The sequence below is a fragment of the Condylostylus longicornis genome, unplaced genomic scaffold (genome assembly GCF_029603195.1).
Source record: "Condylostylus longicornis isolate FDR11 unplaced genomic scaffold, ASM2960319v2 ptg000040l, whole genome shotgun sequence".
NCBI classification, from domain to species: domain Eukaryota; kingdom Metazoa; phylum Arthropoda; class Insecta; order Diptera; family Dolichopodidae; genus Condylostylus; species Condylostylus longicornis.
The window spans coordinates 17035442-17054234 of NW_026578009.1; the positions used below are offsets into that span (position 1 = coordinate 17035442).

At 26.7% G+C, this 18793-nt stretch overlaps 1 protein-coding gene across 8 annotated transcripts in view; it reads left to right on the forward strand.

Annotated features, from left to right (window-relative positions):
- LOC129609861 (transforming acidic coiled-coil-containing protein 1) overlaps positions 1 to 18793 on the forward strand; it is a 23889-nt gene continuing 5096 nt past the window's right edge. Inside the window, exons 1-6 of one of the 8 annotated variants that reach the window (XM_055522002.1) lie at positions 8967 to 9642; positions 9730 to 10796; positions 12436 to 12610; positions 12686 to 12775; positions 12840 to 12920; positions 13050 to 14990. In XM_055522002.1, coding sequence (XP_055377977.1) covers positions 9408 to 9642; positions 9730 to 10796; positions 12436 to 12610; positions 12686 to 12775; positions 12840 to 12920; positions 13050 to 14990 — 3589 coding nt within the window. In that variant the 5' untranslated portion in view covers positions 8967 to 9407. The other 7 variants (XM_055522004.1, XM_055522006.1, XM_055522007.1 and 4 more) reach the window with 7 other exon arrangements.

An 18793-nucleotide genomic window follows, 5' to 3' on the forward strand; every position in this document is an offset into this window, starting at 1 on the left:
GAATAAATTTTCAAAAAGTATACAGCAAAAATAGAGCAATAAATAAGAATTATTTATTTAAAACGGTTAAGCATATATTCCTTTTCTAATAACTATATTATGGAGAAAACTACTGGGCGTCTAGTTTTACAGGAAAAACACGAAAACGTAATTGTGAGTTTTTTATTTTTGCAAATCAATCATATTTAAAAATTAGACTAATTAATGTTCGTTATAAAATATATAACAAATTAATTTGAACTAGAGATATATATATTTGTCAAAATGAAACTTCATATTTACGGCATATGCGCTCTGCTTTTTGCAATAAGAAAAAAGTGTATTTCGTCAGGTTAGCAAAAAATGTTAAATAAACACGTCTGGCACATAAAGTCAAACTAAATGTATTTGACAATTTATAAATAAAATAATTTTATATTAAAACTGGTGTACATGAGAAATTGAAAATTGGTATGTATAATTGTTTCAAATCAAACTTAAGAAAAAATTAAAGTGAATTGAATACGTACATATGTATGTATGTATGTACACACACATAACAGGTACCTGCTTCCTTTACTTGTTTTTACTTTTTGAAAATTGAAATAATTCCTTATTGATTCGTTTTTTTTCATAAAGAATCTTAAAACTTGGAACTGAACTAAATGTTAGCAAAGGCTTTTAAAATACGTATGAATTCTAAACATAAAGATGTGCATATAATAGGGTCTTGTGTGAACTTCAAGGTTGACACCTAAAAGAATTCAACTTTGTTTTATTTACATATCTAGGTGTCCCTACTTGCTTCAGTATCTAGTTTGAATATAGCATGGCAATTTGAAAACGATATTAAAAAAATTTGATATTCTATGAAACATGTTATGTATGTAGGTAACTATGTTACTTTTATGACATTTCGAATAATATCCTTTTTTTACTAACTTATTGTTATGTATATAAAAAAAATACAAGTATATATAAAAATATACGAGTATCTGTTTGGAAACTTGATGTTTTTAAATTTGTATAAAAGATTACGTACATACTATAGAACTTTTTGCTGTTTAAATCAATTGTTTTGCTGTTCAATTATATTTGTTAATTTCTATAATTTCTTACGTTTGAAATGAAACATTGAATGCACATATATAATCTTAATGCACATACATAATACATCAAATGCATGTACATACACATATTTAAATTAAAAATTACAAAAGAAGCAGTTCCTGTGTTTAATTTATATTATGTTTATTGCAAGACTTAATATGTTACAAGAGCAATTTTGCCTCCAAAACTTGTAGCAGCACAAATACTTTTTACACTTTAAATTATTCCTTTTGTACTTATATGATGTAGCAGTCAAAGAAATATTTATGTTCACTTTAGGAGAATAGGAGGCAATTATTTAATAGGAAAATAAAATAGCTGAATGATGAATTCTAATTGGCCTAAGAAGAGAAAAACATTTTAATAGGTCTTACATGGGTCTTACCCAGTTCGATGCTAATAATAAATACACTTTATTCTATAAATCTATTATGCTGTGATATAAAACGATTTCAGTTTCTGTTTAATATAAGCTCATTAATGATGAGAAATACTGCTAAATATTTCTCTAAAATTGGAAATGATTTCTGGTTTTGATTTTAATTTTCATTTACTGCATCTATTTGATTGACAATGAAAAGTATTCAAATTGCTTTTTTTTTATATATAGGTATATACATACTTACGTAGGTACCTACCTACTTAATCTTTATATTTTACTTTTTTTATCGTGAAATTCTGATTTTAATTATACATTTGGTCATAATTGAATAAAAATTAATTATAGTTTGTTTTTTGTTTTCTGTTACAATTGAAATTCAGTTAAAATAGAACAAAATTTTATTCTAACCATTTTCGTAATTCTACTAAACTACACAATCAATAAAGTACGTTATTACATATTAATAATATACTTATATTATAATATATTTGATTGCATATTGAATAATATATTTAAATTGCATTACTGTATAAAAAAAATGTTCTCTTCCACAATAATTATCTACATTTCGACTATTTGTAATTAAATGGTTATATTTATGAAAATAGAACAATTTTATTAACATAAATATAACAAAATGTATGTATTTGACTGCAAATAAACATATTCATATGTATATATGTATGTATACTTATAGCTACAATTTTCTACATAATATTATTATAAAATTTAATGATAGCGAATTTTATGTTTTGTTTTTTTTTTTTTTGCTTTTATACTTTTCTCTTATTTCTCTTATTTTACAATATGTTTTCATATCATCCTCTTTTTCTATTTTTTCCAAATATTTTTTTTTTATTGATCGTGCCATTTCAAAACAGAAAATTGAAATTATATTTTTATGAATACATAAGTATAGATTTCTAGAAATATACTTGACATACATGCGCACAAATATACATATGTACATATATTAATAATAACATCGAGAGCAGGCAGTCAACGTGATATTCATTTTTATTTTTATTTTTTTCTTCTCTTAATATGATTATATTTTTATTTTTGACCATAATGAAAATTTTTTGCAAAAAAAAGCAAAATATTTTCTCGTTTTTCAGTCACTAGATAAATATTTAATTGTGACTCAGTAAGGTGAAAATTTCTTTTACAAAACGTTTATTATTAAATAAAAATTTCATTCGAATATGCAGATAAAAAAAACGCGAAAATTTTAGAAACCAAATAAAACAGTTGATAATTGATATGAAACATTTTTTAAAATATTAAAAAAAGTTTTCCTCATCTTTTTAACAATATTTTCTAATTTAATAATAATACAAAAACTGTAAAGACCAGTAAAAGTAGAGACAAGCATAAAAAATATGGGAAACACTCCCCCGAATTCAAAGGTGTGAATTTATTATTAGTAATTTTTGTTTAAAAAGCATTTTCGTTTGACATTATTGATTTTTGATTTATTAAATGTAAAATGACTTAGATTTATAAAAACGCTTACTGCGTCTCGGTAAATTGGATTTCTCGTAAAAAAATTCTGATTGAGTAATTAAGAAACAACGCAAATCGATATATAAAAATGCCCAATCAAATAGATCCAATGTATTCTAAAAATATGAAAACAATTTGAGTTTTTTTTCCAGTAATTTAAATTAATAATAAAGAACAACTCAGCTTTTATGTAGAAAAGCGTAACCTCTACTATTTGATTGGGAAGATTTAAAAACTTTATGTTAAACGTTTTTTTTTAATATCTTTGTTCCTATATTATATTATATTGTAAACATTGATTTTTTGATGTTTCCATGTGCGAAACATTCAAGTAATTTAAATTTTATAGATAATTTTATAGTAGATTATAAAGGATTTGATGTATTGACGCTGTGTTCTTCTTTTTTAATTTTTGAATTTCGAACTTTTAATATGAAGAAAACGATTTTTGTAATTACTTATAATGCAATTTCTTCGTAGTTTAATTTTGGTTTCGCAATTACAAGTTTTTTTAAAATATGTTGAACGAGTGAACACAATGTGAACTTAAATTCCTGGCATTAAGATATCCAAAAAAAATACAATTTATTGTTATTTTGGAGCGATCGAAGAAAATGAAAAAATCGTTTTTCTTTTATTTTTCTGTTTTTGTTGTTTTTTTTTGCTTTTTTTTTTGTCGATCTCTTATTAAAAATAGAGGAATAACCTCACACCATGTAATGAAGATTTATAATTTCTTTTCTTTTGTTTTTTTTTTTTTGTGAATAATTACGTCTTGTTTTTCGAAATGCACTTTTTATATTCATATGTTGTAAGAGATTCATATTTAATAAGAACTTTTCTCCAAATGCGAACGACAAAACAGATACGAGTATTATCTAATAATCGACTATTAGCAGAAATAAGGAAGAGATATTGAATTGAAACATTTTTGTAAGATGTCGCTACGTACACTGAAATCAAATTTTTCCGAAACCGAGAATTAACAAGTAAAAACGTTTCAGTCGGTATAAACCGATTGAATAATACCCTGCACCTTTCGTTATTGTGTAGCAATTACTCGAACCTGTGAAGTCATTCTATAGAAACTTCACGGATATGTCTGACCTATAATTGGACATTCGACTGCCAAGTTTCATAAATCTGACTTTATAATTTTTCCAAATATTTAAAATTAGCTTTTGGAGTTGTATGGCAAGTACCTGAACCTGTCAAACAATTCCATCAAAACTTCACAAATATATCTGATCTACAATCGGACACACAACTGCCAAGTATCATGAATCTGACTTTATTATTTTTCCAAATATTTAAAATATGCTTTTGGAGTTGTTTGGCAAGTCCCCGAACCTGTCAAGCAATTCCACTAAAACTTCACAAATATATATGATCTATAATCGGACACACAACTGCCAAGTTTCATGGATCTGACTTTATTATTTTTCCAAATATTAAGAATAAGCTTTAAGACTTGTATGGGAGCTACTCGAACCTGTCAAGCAATCCCATTAAAACTTTAGAAATATGTCTGACCTATAATTGGACACACAACTGCCAAGTTTCATCAATCTGACTTTATTATTTCTCCAAATATTTAAAATTAGCTTCTGGAGTTGTATGGCAGGTACCCGAACCTGTCTAGCAATTCCTCTAAAACTTCACAAATATATCTGATCTATAATCGGACATCCAACTGCCAAGTTTCATGAATCTGACTTTATTATTTTTCCAAATATTTAAAATTAGCTTCTGGAGTTGTATGGCAGGTAACCTGTAAAGCAATTCCTCTAAAACTTCAGAAGTATATTTGACCTATAATTGGACACATGACTGCCAAGTTTCATGAATCGGACTTTATTATTTTGCCGAATATAAAAAATTTGCTGTTGGAGTTGTATGGCAGCCACCCGAACCGGTGCAGCTATCCCATTATAATTTTTAGAGCATGTGTAGAATATAATTGGACACATGTGTACAAAGTTTTATATTTACAGCTTTATTAGTTTTTGAAATATTCAAAATAAACTCTTTGAGTTGTATGGCAGCTACCCGAACCCGTTGTCCGAATTAGTCCAATAACAATAGGGCTCGTCCTTGGCACAAAAGAAAAAACTTGTGAAAGTTTGGTGTCGATTGCATTATTCGTTTTTGAGTTATCGTGCGAACGGACGGACGGACGGACGGACGGACAGACGGACATGTCTAAATCGACGCAGAATTTTACGCTGAGCAAGAATATATATATATGTCCATACCGCAGATGACTCCTTCAAGTAGTTACAAACTCCATACCAAAGTTAATATACCCTTCACGAAGTGCAGGGTATAAAAAGGGACTGTTTTTTCTTTTAAGCACAAAATAAACACAAAAACAATAAAAACAAAACGTTAAAAAAAATTTAAAAAAATTGAAATTTTATAATTTTGAGGACTTTAAAAGATATTTAAATATTTTAAAAATGATCTTGATAAATTTGATGCTAATGATGTTGATTATTTCGTCTTTCATTTAATTTTTTTAAGACTCTTCAAAAATTCTGAAAACAAGTGTTTATAGTTTCCCTCTGTCCGTCCATACCTCCGCGGACCTATTTGCAAAACTTCTACACACTTGAAGATAGAAAGTTGAAATTTCATAATATATCAATGGATCTTTACTAGAAACTTACTTTTGTAGAAGAAAAGTTTTAGTTTTCTCTTCTTTTCCTCTAAAAGTTATAACCTCTCAAAGAGCCATTTTAAAGAAACCATAAAAATTCAAATGAAAAAAAGTTGCGGCTGGTATTTTTTACAGCGGCGCAGCATAACCGATTATTTAAAAGAAATGTCTGCTAAAAGTAACCGTTACCTAAAGGCCATTCGTTTTCAAGTTTTTGATATTGGATTTCTTCTCTGAAATGGGCTGTAGAAGTCTGAAACTTTTCTAGCTTTCAGATACTAATAAAAAAAATTTCCCAACTTCACCCCCTCGCAAGTTTTCGCCTCTCCAAATTTGTAAAAGTCGCTTTTTTGGCAGCATATATTTCCGAAACTTCAAGTTTTTTCAAATTTCTATGAATGAAAGCTAACAATAAATGACGCAATCAACCCTTGAATTCGAGTATTATAGTAAAGCCTCTAGTTTTTTTAAAAGCAGTGTTCTCACTTGCAAACTAGCTACTTTACAAACCCTTTAGTGTCCTTTTAAAAAAAAATGTTGAAAATCAAATAATATGAAGTATGAACTGAATAATATGGTTTCAAGATTTTAAAACATTTTCAATGTTTGGAAAATTTTTGAGTTATATCTACATATATTTATAAGTATGTGGTGATGTGTATTTCTAACAAAAATATTTGTATTTGTATTTTCCATAAAATTTTCCATATTAAGTTTTTAAGGGAAATTTCTATTTTTCAGTTTTTTTTTAAAGAATATTGGTTCACGTCAGAAATTATAATTTTAATATTTGGTTTTTGTAACTACTTGAGTATTCTCATATATTTTGTAATTTTCAGTATATTTAAAAAAAAACTGAAAAGTAGAATTTAACAAGCTGAAAAGGATATAATTTTTTTTTTGTATAAATTTTTAAGTCTATAAAATAGTCTCTGCTATTAGTGAATGAATTCAAATTAATGCACCACTATTATAATGTTATTCAAAATTACTTTGTAGAAAAGAATCTTGAAAGGAAACGGAAAATAATTAAAAATTACTAGATATTTTGCATGTACTCGAAAATTGAAAAAAAAGTGAAGTGATGAAGTATCACAAAAATTGGTCACGGTTTTTTCGTAAACAATTAATAATGTATCTCGAATATCCGTAGCAAAAATAAAAGTTTACATAAGAAATTCGCAAAATGGAATTAGTAAGTGGAAATTGAAAATGTGCTAATTTGGCTTTTTTGTAATTTTTTTAGATATTTTAATAATTTTAGATATTTTATTAATTAGATTGTACTATTACATAGTTTTAAAAGCAATTTAACATCAAAGTATATTTAAGGAAATTCCTAAGTATACTCGTAATTGTTAATGTGCACATATTGTTAACTAAAATATTTCAAATTCATTTAAAATATTTTTTTAGTATTTTGTTTGCACAAATATTATGTCTTGATAGTAAGTGTTGCATTATATAAATACAGGATGAAATATACAATAAAAATCATCTTTGTATATCAGGAAAATCAAACTTTATTTTCAAGTTATAAAAATACCATATGAAAAATGTTTATACTTTTAGAACCAGAAACACAATGGTGTTAATTGTTTTTTTTTATAATTTATACTAAAACTGGTCTTAAAGGATCAACCTTTAGTATTATTCTGTTGATTTTATAAACTACGTAATGTAAACTTTAGATAACCCAGTGGTCCCCCCGAATTGAATCTGGTGCATCAGGCGTGCCCGTATGTGGCAACGTGCCAGCTATCAGAAGTTGGTAAACTTCTTGTGTCATGAGACTCGTAAAAAAGCCGTTTGACTTCAGCGTTGACGTGATTTCATAATCCGTTGTTATGCTTGTTGGCCACAATTTCAATTTAATCTTTGACAAAATTCATTTTTAGATCTCTGTAAAGGTCGAAGTTACGAACGTACCAAGGTGCGTTGACTATGTTTCTCAAAAGCGTTGTTTTAGAAGCGTTGTATTTTCTGAATATGCGTCTGCTTGGCGCATGCCCAATAGCCAATAAAGTTTACTGCACTCCAGATTCAGCTCGGCTTTTTTTATTTTGACGTGCTCTTTCCACCTTAGTTTTGTGTCTAGAGTCATCCCTAGATACTTCACGGTTGTCTGGAATGGGACAATTGTGCCGTTTATGTAGACAGGTACGTGTTGGTTTATATGTTTATTTGTAAAGTTATTTCCATCATCATCTCGTTTAGTTTAATGTTCCATTTTTTCGTCCGATTTTTTGTTGCTTTATTTGGATCGGAAGCGGTTGTTAACAATCCCGTATCGTCAGCAAAGGTGGCCACTACCACATCCTCAGGCATGTATACAATGGTCACTTCCTGGACGGAATGTCACTTCCTGGAAAGGATGGGGCCCAGGACACTATCCTGTGGAATTCCCACTTCGATGTTGTACAGATTTGAATATTCGTCTAACTCTAAATACTCCGTTAGACAGGTATAATTTTAAAAGATTCACTGGTGCCAAGTTTGTCTACAACGCCTGCATGCCACACCTTGTGAAATGTTAGGACTACGTCAAGAAATATGGCAATTGTATTATATTAGTAAAACTTGTATTTTCGCTATTTTTTATCGTTAAAAGAAATTTTTCATTTCAATTTATTTTCTAAACACCTAATCCTGGAATTTTAATTGCGGCGCAACAGTTGTTTAGACTATTGAAACCATTAATGACAAAATCTTTCATAGCACTTCCATGATGAGGTTTCGAATAAAAAAAACATATTAATGTACTTAATTATTGTAACGAACTCATCACGTTGATGTTTATTCACATTGTTTTTCAAAATTCTATATTATTTAATCCTAAAAAACAGTAAAAATAAAATATATGTATATATTCACACAATATGTATACGGTGTATACAATTGTATTTTTAAGAAAGAAAATTCAAACATATTATACGTAATTAAATTATTCAGCGAAAATTTGTTTGTGTGTTCATTTTTTTTATTATTCAAATTTTCTCTTATCGAAAAACATTTGAAATGTTTTCATTCCTTTTGTTGTATATTTTCACTTTATTTTTATATCTGAAATTTCTCACCCTAATCGTCACTTCGCTTAAAATCAAAACTTTTCCCATACACACAAAATCACAAAAAGAAAAACTGATTGAGTGATGCAGAAAAAGAGTTTTCCCCAATTATCTTTCTCCTTTTCTATTTTCTTTTTCTTATTAACACTCTCCCAAACAATACCAATATGTATTTAGTGGTGCGCAATATATTCAATCATTGTTGGCTTTTTTTATAATCATTTGTTTTACTTATTCAATATAAAATTTTTCCACAAAATTTTGTGAGTTTAAATTAAAATCATCTCTTGCGATATTTCTTGTTTTTTGTGAATTTTTAATTTCTATTAAGAAATTTCTACGAATACACCTCATTTGTATAACGCCGGTGAAATAAGAGAAAGAGAAGCGCGCAGTAAATTTTTAAGAACTATTTAAATCTTTTATTTAATTAAAGTACAAAAAAAACTTTTTGTTCCCGTTTGCTGTTTATTGTATTTTTAAAATAAGTTGCTTTTCGGTTGAACGCTTTCCAAATATTACAGTATATATGTAAATACAGTATGTACATATAAATATACATACATATATGTATGTAGATACATGGTTAATTGATCGAATTCCGCTGCTATACTTGTAGAATTTTGTTTAAATTCTAATTTTAAATGAAAAAATACAGACAAGGAATACAAAAAATATATCATAAAATAACTTTGAAAACGTAATGGATTTTTTTTTATCGAAATTTATTAATCGTTCCTCGCCAAGTAACGGAACAGAATTAACGAATGAGGAAAGCTATTGTAACCAAATTGAAGATGAGACAATTAAAAATTCAAATAATCATTCAAGTGAGGGTCGCGATCAAGGATTGCAGGTGAATCAAAATTTACCGGACATTAATTTCATTACGAACAACGCAAGTACATGTGAGGAACAAATAAATTACAACTCAAACGGTAGTAAAATTGTATTAGACGAATCCTCTAAGCTAAATTTAAATGGAATTAATGCTGAACACAAAGCAATGGAAATTTTACTTTCAGGAAGCCCTAAAGAAGAATCAGGAGTATATCCATTAAGCGCAGCAAGCTTATTTTCGGAGGAAATTATTCCGTCTACCAGTAATGATTCACAAGTAAATAAAACGGTTATTACACAAACAAATATCCTTCCTAATTCTAATATTAAGATTCATCAGAAATCAACAGATAAAACTGACAATATAAAGAAAAACAGTGAAATAGAAATCGAAATGACTGAAAATCGTACTAAAATCTCGAAGAAAAGCATTCAATCAAATCCGAAGGAATTTTCTGCAATGCAAGAAACATTAATCCAGGGGCCAAATATTGACAATATTGCAAAGATAGATCCAGATTTTACAAATAATACCGTTGAAAATCAATTATATAATTTCAACCAAAAAAAAATGGGAATACAAGATCCACCTGACATTGAAAACTTTAATGAAATTTTGGAACTACTAGCTCAAGAAGATCTTTTAGATGAATTTTCAATAGCCACTGCTATACAATATTTAAAAAATTCAAATCAAGAATCAGAATTATGTGAAATAAATTCAGACTTAGTCATCAAAGACGAAACTGAATTGAATCAATCTAGCATAGTAAATAATAATGATAACCCTTTTATTCAAGAAAACTGTTCTAATATAATTAACTTGACGAATTACGTTGCCGAGTCAAAAACAGCAGATAAAATATTTGCAACTAAGATTGATGAAAATAAAGACCAATCCGTTTCAAATAAAACGGACAGTTTAAATGATGAAATTCTAAATATTACAAATAATAAAGTTGAAGTACCGCTTGAAATTTTGCATGAAAAATGTGATACTACTGTAGCAAAGAAGGAACAATATGAAATTTTAGGCACCAAATTTTCAAAATATGATATTAATTCTTTTACTGACATTAACTCGAATAAGTCTCTCCTATTAAACGAAAATTTAAATCCAAATACAATATCCACTGTAAACACAGAACTTTTGAAAGAGCAGCAAGAACAAAAATCAAGTGCATCGACAAATATTTTAAATTCCAAAAAAATAGCACCACTAGACGACATTAAGATAAAAGAAAATGTCAAGGTGGGAAGCCCTATAAATATAAAAATTAAAAAGAAAAAACGGACATACATACATACATACATATGTACATTCATATGGATTATAAATTTTTAATTTTACTTTTGCTTAAAAATAAACATATGTACACAACATCAAACACATGCAATATAGTTACGTAAATGCACATCTATGCACACATGTATATATTTTAAACATGTATTTACACATACACACATATTCTCAAATTTTTTATATTTTATGAATTGTGTTAAAAATTTAAATAAAAAAATTTTTTTATAATTTTTGGCATTCATTATTGGAAGCCAACGTAAAAACAGAATTGCTTTTTTCACTCATTCATAATTGTAATGTGCATATGTTAATGTTAAAAATAAATTTTTATATATGTATGTACATCGTTAATCCATTATCTCGTGCCAAAAAATGTCAAATACTTTAAATTTGTAATAAAGAAAAAAGTTATCTAGAATATTAGAGTTCCTCAGAAAGCTAAAAGCAAAATGACGAACCGATGAACGAACAGCTAAAACATATGTTAATATGCACTTGAATTTTATTTTTAATTGCCCTACATTTTCATAGATTGTCATTATAATTAAAACCTTTGAATTTGTGCATTTTTATAATAGTTTTCCCTTTTTCCCTACTAAGAAACATAATTTTTTTTTTAAATGGATTTGTCGGTATGGAAAATCAAAAAGTTATTGTTTAATTTAATTGAATTTATTTGAATTTAAAAAAAATAAAAAAATTAGTTTTTGTCTAATTTTAATTTGTATTTTCTAATTTTTTTTGATTTATAAATAGCCTGATCATAAATACTTTGATAACTTAATAATTATTATATGATGCTTAGAAGCATATTTGATTATTAAAATTCATTTTTATAATTATAAATATGTATAATGTTAAAAAAAAATGTTTTCCAAAGAATTGAAGTTTTTAAAAGATGCATATGTGTGTATATATGTATATGTAATTATAATTTATAATTTGTAATATACTAATTAGTATATATGTATATTAAAAAAATTTTTTGAATAAATTTTTATGTACTATAGCTATGCAAAGGCAATAAAAAAAAGACAATTTTTATCTGTAGCATATATTATTATACAGTATAGACTTTTTTGAATTATTGTAATATTTACCAATTCTTATCAACACAAAAGATCAAGCACGGAGCTGTTAACAAATATATTATAAATGCTGATTTTATTTCTGAATAATAATACCTACATATGTGTAATCCATTAATTCTTAATGTTGTATTTTGTAATTAGTTCTTAATTAATTTCGGCTAAAAATTTTAATAGGAAATACATATAAAAAATATAAACAGAATATGTTTTTAAAAAGTATACTATTTCTGTCATAATTACAATTTTGCTATATTTTACATAAAAAAAAATTAAAATTTCTTGTATTTATCGTGTTTACATATGTATGTATGTACATATCGTGTCTTTGCAATAAACTTATGCAATATATAAATTTTAAATGTGAAATTGAAGTCATGTTTCAAACTATAATATTTGTTTTAATAGAAATTATTATTAATTTAAATTCTATATCTAATATTTTCATGTTCCATAATTATAATCATCATCCATATCAACATTACTGTGGAAATTTGCAGCAACCAGCTAGTGTAGCAGCAACAGCTAGCGATACAGTCAATGTAAAACCGGTGGAGAATTCTGCAATAGCTAACAAACAAACTCAATTTCAATCAAACAAAAATATTTCAAAAGTAAAAGAATCTGAGGAAAATATCGATCCAATCGAAACTAGAAGATTTGGTGACGTTTCCAGTAAGTTTTATCAATTTCGTTTTTCAAGAATGTATTTGAAAGAAGAAAGCAAAAATAAACCGTTTTAAATCTTAGGTTTGTTTTCAACACCCGATTCGGTATCGCCAAACGGAACATTTTCAGAAGCTACTTTGCCAGATATTATAAATACGTTACCAACTATAAGTGAGTCAATTTAATTTTTTTTTTGGAAAAAAAGATTTGTTTAACATTTAATGTATGCTTTTAGCTATAGATACTCAAGGAAACGATATTTTAAATATTTCGTCATTAACCAGTCATTTAGATGCCTTACATGTTCATAATTCAGGTACGTTTTCTAGAAGCATTTACTTTCTTAAATCCGTCGTCAATTTATAGTTCACATAATTTTTTTTATTTGATTTATTTTGTTTCAATATTATTTATATTATTATTTTTCTAAATCATAATTTTAAAGAAAAAAGTCCAAACACTCTAAATGCGACTATTACCAAATCAAACGTTTCACCAAGTAATATCTCGTCAGATGATGAATTATTTGCCGAATGTGAATCGTTTCCAGCAAGCGCAAATAATTCAACAACTGATTTTAATGCTACTAATAAGATTGAAACTGAACAGCCAATCAATTTGGATACCAATTTGAAATTGAATATGCAATTTGTTGAAAATTGTAAGAGCGATTCAAGTACTTTTTCTGAAGTAAATATTGTCCAAAATGTTTCTCAAAATGATATTGAAATTGATTTAAATCAAAATTTAAAAGAAGAGCCAAATTGCAGTATAACAAGTAAAGCACAAGATGCAATATCTCAACGGCCTGAGATTGATACAATTAACAATAATCAGGATTTAAATGCAAAAAATTTAAATAAAGGTAGCGAAGTGAAAACTGATTATGATGCAGAAAAAGGTAGTGTTTTCGAAATTTTGGATGAAAAGACTCCTGAAGATAGTTTGGAATATATACCAACCGAGCAAAACATAAAACAAAAACAAAGCTCAAATTCATCTATTGATATTGATAGCATGTCTGACTCCCTAAATGACACAAATAGGAAAACAAGTGAGTCAGCTAATTTTAACCACCAACTAAACATTAGTGCGCAATGGTCTGATATTGTTTCATCAATTAATTCTATTGAGCAAGAAAATTTAGAAAATTCACAACTTGATTTATTGAATACCACTCCACAAGTAATAGTACAGGCAGCTTCCACTGCACCAATTGTTGATAAAAAATCTTCTAAATACAATACCCCCAATCTTGTGGAGGAAGAAACTCTTTTATATAAAAAACAGGATAAAATCTGTATTTTCGAACATACGAATGAGAATATAGAAAAACAAACCAACGCGCAAAATGAGCAATTTAAATTAAATGTGATTGAAGTTCCCTTATCAAAAGATGATACTTCTGAAAAAGAAACTACTATGAATATTACTTCTGAAATAAAGTCAGCTTTTCAATCCCTTAATATTGCGGGACAAGAAAATAATTTATCCAATTCATTAGATTGTAGAAACTGTCTTAATGATGTCGAAAATTTAAACATAATTCAAAGTGTATCAGAAAGCGTTCAACCAAGTTATTCTAATGATGCAACAATTGCAGTCTGTAGCGAAAAAACGGATAAAACACATGATATTGTCATAGAAAATGACTCAAAATTATCCCCTGATAGATCTTTTTCGTCAAATTCAAGAGATTCCCTGAATGATATTGAAATTATGAACATAACTCAAAATGTATCAGCAAACATTCAACCGAGTTACTCTAATGATGTAACAATTGAAGTCTGTGACGAAGCGATGAACAAAACACATAATGTTGCCATAAAAAATAATTCACAATTACTACTTGACAGAACACAAGAGTCCCCGAAACTCACAAATATAACAAAGGAGAGAGCCTTAAATGAAATGAGAAATGAACCCGATATTAATAAAGAAATTGTAAAAAAATTAGATAATGCATCACCGTCTGCTTTGGAGAATAATTTCAACAACTATTTTTGCAAAGTGCAAGATGAAAAATTTGATTGTGTTACTTCTACTTTGAATTTAGGAAAGGCAAACAACGATTTAAAATTCAATAGCGTTCAAGTTAGCAATTTGAATTTACCAGATGGGTGTAACCTAACGGATAAAAATGATAATTCAGAACACATTGTAAATGCAAAACGAAATTTGTCGAATATACCCAATTGCAATAATGATTTTGAGTATATGGATGTAGATATAAGTTTTGAAAATGAAAATCAAGAGATATTTACAAAAATTAATGATAATATTGAAAAAACTGAAACCGCTCCGTTTAGCATACTACCTCAAAATTTTGAAATATGTAAGAATATGGACGAATTTAAGAGCATTGGAAATGATAATAATGTAGATTGTGAGTTTTTGTTTGAATTTTTATTTTATTTTTTTATATTTTTTTTAATTAATTTTTGGTTTAAGGTAACTTTGAACAAAAATTTAATATTATTTTCAATATTTTAATATTATTAACATGATAAGATAAATGCGGTAAAGTGAAGTCTAAGCATAAAATTTGGTATATTGAAAAGTGTGCCACAACTTATTCAATTTTTTTTTTAAATTTAGTTTTCATAAGTCTTTTTAAACTTATTTATTTAAAAATTTTATCAAAATATTTAATCATCTTTTAAGTGTATGATTTAATTATCATAATGTTAAATCATACACTTAAAAGCGCAGGGAAAAATTTTTATTGTATTCCGCTAATCAAGAATTGTATTTTTCATCGTTGGTGACTTGCGCTTATTCTGACTTTAATTTTCTTTCAATTAACTCAAGAATTCTGAAATTCTTCATACAGCTGTTCTACGAAAAATTATTGTTTTATTAGAAAAGGAAAATTAAAAATAAAAGAAAATCGTTATAAAACTATATGCCAATATTGGAATAATTTTTATTATTACACAATTTAGATGCAGTCGATATTTTTAAATGTAGATTTAAATAAAATCTTAAAGATGTTTTTAAAATATCCGTAAGAAAATTGAAAAAATAGGAAATAGTCCCTAGAAAAACTCATTGCAAATAAAAATTCAGGTATAAGAATACGTTTTCTTAAGTGCAAGAAATTATTTTCATACATACTAACAAAATTCTAAAGTAGAGTTTTCACATTAGGGTGAAGAACTTAAAAATATTGGTAAAGAGCTTACAAATAAATTAATTTAATTTTTTAATCAAAATTACTATTACGTGCTATCGGAATTCTAATTTTTATAGATAGGTATCTATGAAAATTAAAATTCCAGTAGGGATTAATTCGCTTTAACTACATTTCTCCGCCGACATGTTACTTTAAAAAACTCAAATACAAATTATATATTTTATATTTTTTCAACTTCTTTATTGTTTTTAATCATTTTTCATATTTGAGATTTTTAATCTGACTTCACTTTTTATAGTTTTGAAAATAATTTGTATTGTGAAAAACATAAGTTCGGAGGAAAATTTCTTGAAGTTACAGAGATTGTAACAGAAAATGATTGTAAGATATTTCTTCATTATCTTGTGGTATTATTTCTCTTTCCTCTTTCCTGTAAATGACATTGCTTGCTGCTCGATAAATTATTAACTGCTCGTTTGTGAATATATGATGTTTATTGCGCATTTTTCGGTGATATATTTAATGTTTTATCTAAGCAACAGTTTTCTGATATACATATACAAATGAGTTAAGATTTAATTTTATCTGTGAAGGAATTATTTTATTTTTCTAGCCGATGAGCTCAGGGGTCTGACTGTTTTCAGACGTCTTTACACTTTATGAGCTTCAGATATAAGATTTGTAAAGTAGTTTTGAGACATTTCCCCTTAACGAAACCTACATTTCACTGTAGCTTCCCTACACTTTCCAGTCGTTGCTTTTCAGTCAGATATACATACATATGTACATATGTATATGTACCTATATTGTGACAAATTATACATATGTATGTGAATAACTTCTCAATTGTTGTTAACTTGTCAAATATTGTAACTTGAACTTTTGAATGTTTCTGATACCGTATGAGGGAAGGGGATTTTAAAAGTTTGGTTTATGTATTTATTTATGAATTTATTTATTTATAAATTTTTTAATGGCTTTAATAACCATTTAGGATTTAATCAGACAACAAAAAGATTAGTTTAAACCAGGCATGGGGAACCTGCGGCCTTTTAACTGTTTTTTAGTGGCCTTTGTCCTTAAAAAAATTTATTTCTTATATTTCTTAAAAATTAAAATTTTGCTGCCAAATTTTCGAAAACAAATCAAACATTTAGAAAAATAAACCGTGCACATAAACTTTCAAATTTGAAAACTAAAAATTGGAAAATTCAAAGCCATGAAATTTCTAACAACGTTTGAATTCAAAATTTACATACATATTTGTTTGAAAACAAACCCATATTAATATTTGAATCCTATGTCCGGGCTTCTTTCAGAATAATTGTATGCCATGCTAGTAAACTTTTTCAATAATTTTAAAAAAAATGCTTTCACACATTTGTTTGAGTTCAAAATTTATTTATTGTTTGAAAACAAACACATATTGATATTTGAATCCTATCAAAATCAAAAATTTAAAAGAAGCTCAAACTTAAAATTATTATAAAAAACAAAAAACAAAAAAAAAATTATTCTCATTTTTTAAATTGTTTTATGTTATTTTTTATATTCTGACATAATTTTGTTTTCATCAACCTACACAAAGCAAAAATTTATAACCTTTGGACTTTTTTTAAACTTTGCGGCCTGATTGACTTTGCATTGACTAAAATTTGGCCTTATATAGAGAAAAGGTTCCCCATCCCTGGTTTAAACAATTCAAATGAAAGAAATTTTTAAACAATATCTTACTTGTATAACATTTAAACATAAGCATAAAATTGTTTTTCTACAGAATAACCCACAAATTAAAACGTTAATCTCCAGTTCAATAAAATTGCTGTATATGTGTATAAATATGCCAACGTCTCCAACATTAATTTTTTCCTTTCTTTTAAACATACTGTTACAAACATATTACGCGTATCAGTATAAATACAACATTAAAGCTCGTTTTATATACATACATATATACATATTTATTTATTCACTTGTTTCTTCAATGTATTATAAACATTTTTTATGCCATATAAGAATATGAAATACAATAAATATATTTTAATATTTCTAGGGTTTTCTATGAGAACATGATATCTAGAATTTTGACAAAAAAAAGTTCTGAATGCAAAATTACTTAAAATTTTAAGCGTTTTCTAATGTAAGAGAAAACATTTAATTTTTTCAGTAGTTTTAAAAAGAAATCCTTAAAGAACATTATAACTAACCAATTGTTCCGCAAATTTTTCTGACAAAATTAAATATCAACAATTATTCACTTCTCGCGATCAAAAAATTTTCTAAGAAGGCATTCAAATATAGATATTTCATGTTAGACACTTCAAGTTGAAAATGAAATATCTGCACATATTTATTTCTACATTTCATATTTAAATGTTCATATTGGTTACTTTCACATAAGTGAAACACACTTAAAATTTAAAACTAGATAAGTGAACAGTCCTGATTGATACTAATTGCAATTGAAAAAAGTGTTTATCTTATTTGAAAATTTTAACATATTTGAAAAATATGTTAAAATTTCAATACTATGTAATATTTAGTAGCAAAATTTTAAAATACTAACTTTTTAAACCATCTTCACTATATTTTCATTAGTTGATGTTTTAGTAAAACAAAAACAATACAAAAATATTTTCAATGGTGTTTTACCCGAAATGGCAAAAATAAAGATATCATGTTCTGATAGAAAACCTTAGATTTAGTTTGGTAGCTTTAGATAGAGATGGATTTATAGTTGTTTATGCTCATATAGATGTAACCAACACATATTTAAAGATTATCTGTCATTCTTAGTTGTCATTTCTTCAGTAAAAAAATCCATTGAAATAACATGTACTATAGTTTTTCTTGTATTTTTTTTTTTTGTAAAGAGACACAGAATGACAAAAAATATTGTGAAGAAATAAATTTCCATTACTAGATAGTTTTATAAAAATCGTTAAAGTGAAACTTTCTTAACAGATAAATATATGTATATTGGATATTTTCTAAACTAATTAATAACAGAAAAACGCAATTTTTAATTGCAAGGTTTTAGTTTTTGAGTTCTT